This window comes from Pseudopipra pipra, chromosome 2 (genome assembly GCF_036250125.1).
Source record: "Pseudopipra pipra isolate bDixPip1 chromosome 2, bDixPip1.hap1, whole genome shotgun sequence".
Classification (NCBI taxonomy): Eukaryota; Metazoa; Chordata; class Aves; order Passeriformes; family Pipridae; genus Pseudopipra; species Pseudopipra pipra.
In genome coordinates, this window is record NC_087550.1 from 46,997,896 (window position 1) to 47,010,597 (window position 12,702).

Genomic DNA, 12,702 nt, shown 5'->3' on the forward strand with positions numbered 1-12,702 from the left:
CAGCCAAGCTATGGGACCACAGAGATCTGATACCGCTGCAGTGGAACTGCTCAGGACCCGGGCATTCAGACAAAGGGCTGGGATTCATTGAATATTCATGGCAGTAAAACAAGATTCCACCCTGTCTTTTGAGCTATGTGTGGCACTGCTCTGAAAACCCGAGGAAAGTCTCAGATAGTAATTGCCATTCAAACCCCTTGATTTTTGTTTATCATTCTCACATGACTGGAAAGGAACTTCTCTCCCCAATGAACTTCCAAACTGACAGTAACAAGACTGGCTGTGACCTACTTCCTCAGCTTGAGGACTGAAAGAGCAACCTATGTACAACACCTGTAACCAAAATTTAGAGTGCAATTCCACCCATAAAGAGACTTGACCTTTTTAGCCCCAGTTGTACCTATTGCTCCAGTGCTATTATACCTAAATTACATTGATCTAGGGGAGAGAATCTAGTCCCCTTCATCTTGACATGTACAAAGCAAGAAAAAAAGAAGCAGGGATATTTCTTCAGTGGGCAGTTTTTGATCAGCTTCCTCTTTTGTGTCGCTTAAAGGAGGATAAATGTCCCATGAGAATATAATGATTTGCATGTGACTGCAAAAGAAGACAAGATGGAGCCAAGTTGGCTGAGACAGTACTTGCTTCATGGCATTAAAATAATATTCTTCAACTCTAGAGATGGCAAAAATTTCTTTACAAGTTTTATAAAAATCTTACATGCAGACACTAAAATCTTTAACCAATGATACAAAACAATGTCAAACTCCCTCTAGGAGAAAAAGAATGACTGGTGTATATGTAATTAAAATATAATGAAGACACATTTATTTTTAAAAGGTACTTATGATACTTATAGCTCTTTCCATGGGGAATAAGAAACAAAGACCGCAAAATCTTTGCTGATACTATTTAGGATGACACTGCCTTGATATCAATACTAAGATATCCAAGTCCTCTGGTCTTTGTGCTGCTGAATTAGGCAAATGCCTAAAAATGAGAAGCTAAAATAAAAACTACTTTCAAAACATATCTGCATTTAAGAGAAAAAAAAATAGAACAACAAAAGATGAAGCATAGAAAAATCTGGAAGTAAAGATTATCAGGATGTACTTAGAAGAACATACTGTTAAACCAACAAAGGTGTATGATTTGCAACACCAACATACTGTGTAGAAAGAAATGAGTAGCAAGGATATTTTTAAAATTCATAATGCTTCAACAATGTGAGATTACCAACAGCTGCACAGAAATTAATTAGACTCAAGTTGCTATAACTAGTTAGGCTAATGATTAGACTGGTCTCCTCTTTGAGGAAGGGAAAATATAGCTATTAAAATGAGAAAGCTTTGAGGCTATTAATTCTTATAATCTTTCTGGTTGACTTCATCATCGCAGTCTTTAATTTAAATAAATGCATTGAAATTTTGACCTTGAACTTCTCTCTTACCTTTTAAAGAGGCCATACCTACTATTGCAAACTTGAAGACTGAGTGCGTTTGGACTTTTTCAAATCCTTTATAACCAGTTTTCCCCATAGACAAGAACACATATGTACAAGTTATTCAATCTCTCCCAAGGGTCCATGTGTATCTTGCCACACACCATGAGAGATGATGTTCACCTTTAGAACAAATATTGAATCCAAAACTTAACAGATCTTGAGCAACAAGTCCAATTTGTGCAGCACAGCTCAAGGAGGCTGATACGGCACAGTACGGAAAAAATACTGTTGGCCTGAAGTTGGGAGTACTGAAGTGTTTTGTAAGTAGTGTGAAACAATGAAACACAAGGGCTCTGCTGGGGTTGGGTATCCATAAAGCAACAATAAACCCACAGGTAGTTGTTATGCGTTGAGTCACTCCTTCACTTGGAAGCAAGAATATCCATGGAAGGGTCAGTAATCAAGTATTTATAAATAAATAAAAAAATATAAAAAGGGTCTGAGCTAACCTATCCACATGTTCCCTCAAAAACAAATATTAAAATATGGTACTACAATTGCCTCAGAGTCTGGGCTTGCTCCTATCAAAGACAACTACAAATATTCCATGGACTGCTGGCAACAGGACTTGAAACTTTATGACTTTTTCACTACAGCACATTATAAACTTTTGATACACAGAAACACAGGGAGGAGTCTTAGCTTTTAGCTTAGTACTTTACAAGAGGCCCTAGATGCACAATCTCTCAATAAATGATGAGATCTTGTGTTTGATGTTACTGTTCAGCTGCAATTTGATGCATTACATAAAGACAAACTCACCTTCCCCTCACACATTGGGATATTAAGACCAGAGACCATAAGAACGGGCAAAAGGTTAACTGTATTCTGTATGGCCCTTCCCCTTCCAAGCCAGGGAAGTGCATCCCTTTGCTGCCCTAGGAGGATATTTAGGGGGGTCAGGAGGCCAGAATCTGCCAGGGAGAAGCATGGTAGCATTCACAAATGTTTCTCAAACATGACACCACCTCTATTGTGGGCCATTATCCTCACTACCATCTTACAAGTGTTGCACTCCAGGGACTGCAGGTATGTGCAAGGATGGGAAGAACTCTTTGTACCTTCTCTTACTTACACAGCAGAACTGGTAAGTGCAAAATGCTTCTTCCCCCACAGTAAAAAAAAAAAAAAAGTACACGAAAATTTTGGTAATTGGAAGGCTCAGGAAATTTTTCACTGTAATGTAAGTACTGAATTACCAATTATGACTAAATTCTTGCCCTCTTGCCTGATTTTGCTGAAATACACTCTGCATTTTTATGATTCCCACGTAACTCTGTGGCTCAGCTATTTCAAGACTTCCTAGCGCTGGTGACACGTATTCAAGTCACAAGTGCCAACTGTGAGGAAGCACTCACCTTATAAAGCTCTGTTCATTCAAATGGTTGCACAACTAGAACTTTTATAAGGTAAACCAAGGCACTGAATTCAGGGTAGTGGACCAAAGTTAATAATGTGGTATTTCAACCAAATATTAATAATAAGCTTCCCTCTCTTTAAAGAGAGTTTTCCACATTTCCTTGATTCATTTAAAAAGAAAAAAAAAAACGAAAAAAATAGCCTGGAGCTGCAGAGAACATGGGAGGTAAGTGATGTTTTGACAAACATAGCCTGTGTAACAAAGGGAACACGTAAAACTAGTTCTTGCTTCCAGCACTAGAAGTTTTGATAGTGCATGCAGCACAGCAGTTTAGAAACAAAAGATTTGTACAGGTCTTTCCAATCAACCTTTTTCCAGACAAAAACTCTGTAGCATGTGTATGGTATTCTGGCAGTATTTTGTACTGCAATTAGGCACATACCTTTTGGGTCACATGGATGCTCCTCCTGCGGACATACGCTTCACATCCAAAAGAAATCGAAAGGGATAAATTCCATGATCATGAGAAATCAGAGTTGCTGTAATTTTATAGCCAAAACCATATTCTGTTGAATTACAGAGGGCAATGTGGTGTAACCACTGCTATGGAAATGTGCCGGCAGATTTCCAGAGGCCTTAGGCTCCAGTTTTAAATGGCAAGCCTCTTGGAAAGCAAACAGACCTTTACTCCTTCCATATGGCAGTGCTGATAGCTGTGTCATTTCATTTATCCCAGTTAAAATGTTAATGGTGTTAATTTTTCAGTGATGGGTTAGGGGAAAAAAAAAGTCCTGCTCAGAGAACAGATTTTTTGCTTAATGTTGATAGGAGCCTCCTGTTTAAAATCTGTTGGGAAAATATCTAGCATATCAATCATACACGTTTGTCTTGAGAGCTTCACAATCTCTGTACATTCTTGGTCTGAACCACTGAAAGGATTATGTTGCTGAGATTTCTCCAAGAAATATTAAAGAACAGGCTGAGTCAGTAATAGAGTTTAAAATGACTAATAGCTGAGGATGAGCCTGCCATGGTCTGGCCTGTTTTACAATTCATGAGTCATTTTTTGCCAAGAACTGATAAGAACAGAGGACAACTTCAGGACACTCAACTATCATGAAAACATTTAAAAAACTGAAGTGTAATCTTGGACATCTATACATAAATTTGATCCCTGATGCTGCAAACAGTTCATCTCCTATTTAGGTTTAATCACAAAAATTCCACTGACTTCTAAGCAGATAATTTTAAATAATGCCTGACACAGGAGCAAGGCCTGTTATGCTAAATGAATTTTAAGATATTTTTTTTTTCCCCAGAGTTTTAAGGAGCTGGTCACAGACACAGTTAAGTATCTAAATTTAAACATTTTGACTTCACTTTTAGAATTTTAAAATAATTTTCAATTGAAGAAGTTTAGTGAGTGCAACAAAAAGCCCTCTGATATGTTGGGCTATTAAATCATAGTTTGACCCTGAAAAGAAATATTAAAGTGTGATACCTAGTTTTAATTTTAGCAGTAGCTCATGAAAATTAAGCTGAGGGAGACAACAGGAAAGTATTTAAGAAATACTTACTGATTGGCAGATTTGCCTACTACCAATTTAATTTAGCTGTGCTATCAACCCCATATGAATAAAACCCACATTTTTCAGATCTATGCATATGACTTGATTTCATAATGATGTTTGAAATTTGCCTGTGTTTGGGAAACTTTCTGCTTTTTGTCAGTATTTTCTGCATTTCTCCGTAAAGCAGATTGGTGGACTTTGTAGTGCTAGGTTTACAAATGGACTTGATGCTACTAAAGGTCCTTTCCAACCTAAATGGTTCTATGATTCTAAGAATCTTCCTTGACTGACCAACAGTTCATTCCTGGAGCTAAGTGTTATGTGTTACGATGCTTCCACTTTGAGCCTTTGTGAAAAGTGACAAGCTAACATGTATTTCTCCTTCACTCCAGTTAGGATCTGCCTTTTGCCCAAGAATGTCCTGGGTCCTCCTTGCACAAGGTTATTACATATCCATGCAACAAAACCTTCTTAGTTGTTTTCTAAGGGAAAGGATGAAAGGTTTAGTGCTTAAGACACTTAAAAGCATGCTGAACAAAACACCAGAAATTCTAAATGAAAATATACTTCTGCATTTCAAATTGTAATGGTAGAGAAGGTAAGTTGCTTCCCTTTGAATCCAAGTTCTTGAAATTGCTTGCCTCCTGTAATGCTTTGAAACCATAGAGTTTTGAGAGAAGGGGATTAGACCAGCTTCTATTTCACAAATTTTTTCCTCCTCTCTGGTCAGGGAAGGAATCATTACAACTTCAGACATAAAGTATGGAGTATTGGTCTTCTCTCAGTTAAGTTTTGGAAGATCTGCTGCTGAAGGAGAACCTAAAAAGCAGCTGATGAATAACTTACTAAGACAGCTTACTGAGAATGAATTAGAGTGTGACATTTTTACTTTCTACCTAAGCTTAGACAGGTTGAACAAATTATTTGCTCCTTTTTAGGAATAGAAAGTCTCTAATGTCCAGTTTAAATTTGCCTTTAAGTAAAGGATAGACAATACAGATAATCATAAGGTGACACACCTTCATTACTCAGACAACGCTTCCTCCTTCAGATTCAGGACTAACTATTCATTCTCTCACATTGCTGGTTGCATTGACAGGTGAGAAATCATGCCCATTTCACCTTTTTTCCCTTCCAAAGGAGTACCATTTCACATTCACTGAAAGACTTCAGAGTTCTTTCCAGAGCAATACTGAACTGGACAACATGTGAATACAGAACAATTCCTAAAACACCAAGAGGACTGGTCTGGGACTTACGCTGTCCACGCCACATCTTTAACAAGGCACGCAGTGGGCACAAGAAACAAGCCAAACCAGAAGTATCCACATCTTAACACCATTCCAGCCTGTGAAGGAAACAAACAAATAAATCATGAGTATTTTCAAGCCATTACATGTTAAGTGGTTGTTTACAAGCAAAAAGGTAGAGTGATGGCATCAGACAGGTACTGGGTGATGTTGAAATTTGATGGTGGTGGTAAGCCTCATCAACTCTTAACAGAAGACAGGCCTTCAATTAACAAATACTAATGGTATTTTTCACTGCAATGATTCCTTATGACCTCAGATTCCTTAGAAATTTTTGAAAACAATTTTTTAAAAGCATTTTGACCAAATCCTCCAATGATATTAAGTTGTGGATTCAGGCAGACACATTTTAAGTCATGGAGAAGAGCACCATAAGTATATTTAACTTGCCCTTCTGACTATCTTTTGTGCCTTTTGCTTACTCTGTTTCTACCTACCGTCCTGGATCTCTAAGCAGGATCAAACTGACATGAAAAAAACACATTTCTCACTAAAATGTTTCAGTCATATTCCACTTAAATACAGCACTTCTTGTTCAAACTACTGCTGCCTGAAACCCAGGGTGGGAAAGATTCACTCCTGTCCTGCAAATGGCTTTTTTTACAAACAAAGAGTTCAAAGTTTATCTTTGAGTTTTTTGCATTGTTGCAATGCTTGAAGAAAAAACTTGGTGGGATTTGAGAAGGAAGAAACCCTGCACAACCCAGCATATACACATAGTTACAGAACAAAGTTGAAATACAGCACTATTTACAGAAATGCTACTTTAGATCATTAGAATCTTTTGCAGCTAAATTAATGGTGAGTAAGGCCCAGGTTCAGTAAATGGAAGACTTGAGACGTCATCACCTCTTGCATGCAACACACACACTTCCCATCAGAATCATTAAGTTCTCCAGCACATTAGGCACAGAAAGGATTTTTTTTTTTTTGGTGTGAGGACACAACCGAAATAGAGGCTGAAGGGTTTCAACAGGATTTCCAGTGTCTAGACAGATTTTGCTCTCTTGCCAGTTATGGACACTGCTGTATCTTTTTCCCAAAACATTTACTTCCCAATATTTTGTATGCTCCATACACACATCTACCGACATTCACATGCAACACTGCCAAAGGCAGGAGGCCCGTACCCACGGACACAAAACTGTAGCAGCTGCCTCACCAGTGGAAGGCAGGCTTGGCTGGCTCAGCTTTGCCTCACTACTGTAGCACACAAGCATTGCAAGCCTGCAATGCTAGAGTGCCAAGGCATTGCACAGATAAACACAAAGCTGAGCTGCAGAACATGGAACTACACAAAATATCTACTAGCCTTTGAAATATATTGTAAGAAGACAAAATTTGTAATTATACCCTTAAACATGACTCATCACAACAAAAGACTTCTACCAATCACTACAGTAAAGCTTTTAAACCGAGAAAAGCCATCACAGTGCCTTGCCGGAATGTTCATCAATAGCATCTAGTATGTTCTCCTGGTGTTGATCTCCGTTTAAAGTTGTTCACCTAACAACTAAGTCACATCTAGCAGCAACTTCCCTGTTATCCAGGAGGAAGAAGTCAGTGACCTGCTGAGCCACTTGGATCCTCACAGGTCTATGGGACCAGATGGGATCCACCCTAAGGTGATGAGGGAGCTGGTGGAAGAGCTCGTCAAGCTGCTCTCTATCATTTATCGCCAGTCCTGGCTCACCAGGGAGGTCTCAGATGATTGGAAGCTGGCTAATGTGACACCCATCCACAAGAAGGGCCAGAAGGAAGACCTGGGAAACTACAGGCCTGTCAGCCTGACCTCAGTGCCTGGCAGGATGATCTGTTCCATAACCTTAAGTGTGATCACATGGCACCTACAGGACAGACAGGGGATGAGAGCCAGCCAGCACAGGTTTAGGATGGGCAGGTCCTGCCTGACCAACCTGATCTCCTTTTATGATCAGGTGACCCACCTGGTGGATGAGGGGAAGGCTGTGGATGTGGCCTATCTGGACTTCAGCAAAGCCTTTGACACCATCTCCCACAGCACACTCCTGAAAAAGCTGGCAGCCCATGGATTGGACAGGGGCACTCTGTGCTGGGTTAGGAACTGGCTGGAGAGCCGGGCCCAGAAAGTGTTGGTGAACAGGGCTGCATCCAGTTGGCAGCCGGTCACTAGTGGTGACCCCCAGGGATCAGTGTTGGGCCCAGTTCTGTTTAATATCTTTACTGATGATCTGAACAAGGGGACTGAGTGTACCACTAGCAAATTTGCAGATGACACCAAGGTGGGGGGAGTATCAACCTGCTGGAGGGTAGGAGGGCTCTGCAGAGGGACCTGGACAGGCTGGATAGATGGGCCAAATTCAACAGTATGATGTTTAACAAGACCAAGTGCAGGGTCCTGCACTGTGGTCACAACAACCCCATGCAGTGCTACAGGCTGGGCACAGAGTGGCTGCAGAGTGACCAGGAAGAGAGGGACCTGGGGGTTCCAATCAACAGGAAGTTGAACATGAGCCAGCAGTGTGCCCAGGTGGTCAAGAAGGCCAATGGCATCCTGGCCTGGATCAGGAATAGTGTGGCCAACAGGTACAGGGCAGTGATTCTGCCCTTTGTATTCAGCACTAGTTAGGTCGCACCTGGAGTACTCTGTCCAGTTCTGGGCCCCTCAGTTTAGGAAGGACACTGAGGTGCTGGAGAGTGTCCAAACAAGGGCAATGAGGCTGGGGAAGGGACTGGAGCATAGGTTCTATAAGGAGCAGCTGAGGGAGCTGGGGTTGTTCAGCCTGGAGAAGAGAAGGCTCAGGAGAGATCTCGTCGCTCTCTACAACTACCTGAAAGGAGGCTGTAGCCAGGTAGGGGCCCGTCTCTTGTCCCAGGCAAGCAGCAGTAGGACAAGAGGGCACGGTCTTAAGCTGTGTCAGGGAAGGTTTAGGTTAGACATTAGAAAGAAATTCTTTACAGCAAGAGTGATCAGACATTGGAATGGGCCACCCAGGGAGGTGGTGGAGTCACTGTCCCTGGAGGTATTCAAGAAGAGACTGAATGTGGCACTTAGTGCCATGGTCTAGTTGACAGTGGTGGGCTGGACTCGATCTCACAGGTCTTTTCCAACCTGGTTGATTCTGTGATTCTGTAACTTGCCCTTGGATTGCCCAGTAGCGAGTACTTCCAAAAGCATTTTTCATTTTTAAATGTTAAATCCGCTATGCCGTTGCTGGACTGACAGACCAGTGGTAAATCTTGTACTGAAACCAAGAGCAAGCTAGACAGTGCTAAAACATTTATGGACACTTTGCCACCCACACAGACAGTAAGCAAACACATTTCAGTCCCAGAATCAGCTCTCAGTTATTTGGGAGCCCTCATGCCTGCATTCACATGTGAATGTCAGAAGCATACAGGCAGTTTTGATCAATGCTTATTTAAAGAAAAGGATGCACAGGAATAAGAGAGAATTCATAACTTCATTGTTAGCCAAAAAGCAGAACTGTAATAACAGTGCCAAAACTTAATGAGATTTATTCTCATGCTTTGCTCTTCTTTGGCTGTGACCCTGCAAGTACTAGCAGTCACAGAACCACATCAGCATTATTTCCACTGACCATCCTTATGCTGCCTTTGCTAATAAAGGCTAAAAAGGGTCCATAGTATTCCATATGCATTTTCTGCTATTTTTGCTCTGAAATATTTTACGTTCCACTTCTTGCTTTTCTAGCTGAAAGCAACTTGACACACTTTCAAAGTGCAGAACAATCTGAGTATGTGTTCAATAGAAGTTTAAATGCTATTATTGTTGTTATAAATGTTGACATCTCAACCAATGGCTATGAATTTGGACATGTCTCACATAAAAAAAAAATCAAAGCCAAATACTTTTTGCCTGCAATTATGTATTTTACTCAAGTATTGTTCTTCCAAAAACTTCACTATAACAGTGAAACTATTCATCTCATCTGAACCCTGTCAAACACTCATTTTACTACTGCAAGCCTTTTTCCACACAATCCTTACGAAAATTTTACTCCATTTCTGAGCTCATCTGGAAGTTTCTTTCTTGCTCACCTCTAGTTTCCCCTTGGAGTTATTCTATGCTGCTTGACAGTGAACTGGTTTGTCTTGCATGCACAGCTCTGTCTCTGAACACAGTCTCCTCTCAGGCAGGATCACACCATCTGCTCACAGGATGGGGGGCTCCTCAGCAGAGGATTCACTGGAAATCACCTAGCATGTTCTGGGGACATCCACAGACCACCCACTTTTAGGATAGTCTCCAACTTGCAGGATAGAGAGCTGGGCTATGAACAGAAGCTACAATAAGAACACCTATATATCCCAACAAAGCTTTTCTCAGGCTTCCCAGCTGTTGCTGTGCTGCATGCCAGTTGCTCAGCTATTCCTGACAGCAGTGAAGACAGTACTACGTTACATCTTCAGTGAAACAGGGCATTTCTATACCCAGTCCCAGTGAATAACACCCTTCAGCTATCAGTTATATCCCGCTAGATAGGAAAAGTAGAGCTACCAAACAGGAATGATCACTTTTTCTTTCTTTCTTTCTTTCTTTTTTTTTTTTTTTTGGTAAAGATCAAAAGAAGCAGTAGAAATAGGTTGCTTTTTAAAAAAATTCAGAATTTTGAGCAGCTCTGTCATCACACAAGTCCCACAGTATGCAACTAAGTAATTTTTATTCTGTCTACTGATGTAAACATTAGAGACTATCCCATCCAAATCTAACTACCAGAGATCATTAATCACAAGGGACCCCCCCAAAACACTTGAGACTAATGCAAGTCCTCCTACTGAGGACATTGCAACTTAAACTGCTGCCACCAGTAGACTGCCTTTCAAGCACTGATTAATCTGCCACAGACAAAGCACTCATTTTAGAGAACTGGTAACATTTGTTAAAAAGAAAGAATGGGAACAAGAAAAGAAAGAAAAAAAATCTTGGCTCCAGCTATTTCACAACTGAGGAGAAAATAATTTAGGTCCCAATACCTTTAACCTCTTGTAAACAACTTTTGAAAGAGTGAGTAGTTTCTTTTTCTTCTTTTAAACACAGTAAAAAAGTGATAATACTGGCCATTCAGAATGACCAGGAAGATCTGCTTTGTACTATTATTTTACAAAGCCTAGGTTAAGGTGTGCTTTTTTGGTTTTTGCGGGTTTTTTTGAGTTTTTTTATTTTAACTCAAGGACATGCTATACACAAGCATATCAAATACAGAATAGGTTGTTTTTAAACAAATTTTAAATTGCAATATGGAATACATTTTGAACTTTTTTCTCTGTTTTACTACTTTTCCTTAGTATGCAAATAAGCATCATTCCTAGTTGTACTATTCCACCAATAGGTGATGCCACTATTTTCAGCAACTTCCAAGAAGGACAAGGCCAAAAGTGCCCAGGGGTGGGAAGTCAATATGCAGACTGTTTTAGTATTCTTTTCACAGCATGGTTAGACAACTGGGAACCAGTAAATGATTCTAACAAACCAAACAAGGATCTCAATCATCTTCTGTCATTCTAGAAAAGTGAGACAAAATTTAAATTTTTATTTTGAATAACAAAAGTTCTTTATTACTTCGTTTCCTCATATATCCATGCATCTTAACTCTGACAAAAAATGAACAGCGAAAGCATAAGATCATGATGGAAACAGCTGGCTTTATATTTACAGCATGATAAAAAGTATTATTGGAAGTGCGCCTGGAGCCTGATCATAGCTCTCTCCATGAGACATGGGTAAGGACGCGATAAGTCACTCAATTGTGGTTTCATATTTGTTCAATTCCAACTTTATAAGCTAGGGATTCAAGTCTAACCTGCAGTCAGGTGATGGCGTACCACTTAAGTCACCAGTAGTCACATGTGGATGATAGCATGGCTCCGCCTTTGGCAGCACTTGGGAAAGGAGGAGTGAGGGAAAAGATGGCCACATGACTATTGTGAGGGATTCACATATGGCAACAGCACAAGATATATTCAATGCCATCACTGAGATACTATTGATCTAGACTTCTAAGACACTGAAGGATCCTCCTGACGAGATATGTGGCTGAAGCTGCAAGTGCGGCTCTGGGAGCCTTGGCCCTGCTGCTCCATCTGCATTGCCTCAATACCCAAAGCAGAAAGCAATGCATCCCCAGCAGCAGACAACCCCACCTCAAATAGCCAACTGAGATGCATGAGGTAGACATCTCTGCCAGTGCCTCTCCTCCATTAGTTCTAGACCAGTGGCTTGGTCTGAGCACACCATTTGAGAAAGGCTAAAGCTGGGGCAGGGGAATCCTAGTTGGTCACTCTGCTCCCATCCCATGTTAGGCAAGTCACTTGCAAGCATGTCTGTTATACAGTCAATGAAGACAGTTTTCCTCAAAGCTTATCTCTGCCTCAGCCCACTGTTGTGAGGTGCTACTCCTAGGGCCTTCATCACAGACACTTTCCCACTAGTGCTGCTAGCTTGGGCAAACAATCCCCCTCCGTTTATCTTTAAGTTCCAGTGCCTCACCCGAAGGCAGGGTGTATGGACAAATATATTATTCTCCTTGAGAAGCTCAGGCATTAGCACTGGGACACATTACAGCAATGTTCTAGAAACTTCCAGATTCCTGGGAAATATGGCCTTCCATTTGCTCTATAGATTCAACAAGGCTCTATAGATTCAGACACTGCTTTAAATGTCTAGGAAATATTTGCAGTAGAAAGTAAAACACATGCTACCCCAATTTTGAAATTATTGCACTTCTAGTAATGTTACAGCTTAGACATCTTTGCAGCAGATTTTTTTTTAAATGCTTACATAAGAAAATTTAAACCCTAACTTCAGTAGAAACAGATTCCATGCATTAAAAAAACTATCACAGATTGTCAACAATATCACTGTGCAAACTCCCCAACAAATATATATCTTTATAGTTTGCAGATCATTACCCACACCTGTTCTAGAGAGCTCTCTTCCTTTAGAGAGCTGCACTG

At 40.5% G+C, this 12,702-nt stretch overlaps 1 protein-coding gene across 5 annotated transcripts in view; it reads right to left on the minus strand.

The window, feature by feature from the left end:
* ATP8A2 (ATPase phospholipid transporting 8A2) overlaps positions 1-12,702 on the minus strand; it is a 326,111-nt gene that overhangs the window by 31,256 nt on the left and 282,153 nt on the right. For all 5 annotated transcript variants that reach the window (XM_064645382.1, XM_064645383.1, XM_064645384.1 and 2 more), the window contains one exon: positions 5,695-5,783. In XM_064645382.1, the coding sequence (XP_064501452.1) occupies positions 5,695-5,783 (89 nt within the window). The remainder of the gene's footprint in view (positions 1-5,694; positions 5,784-12,702) is intronic.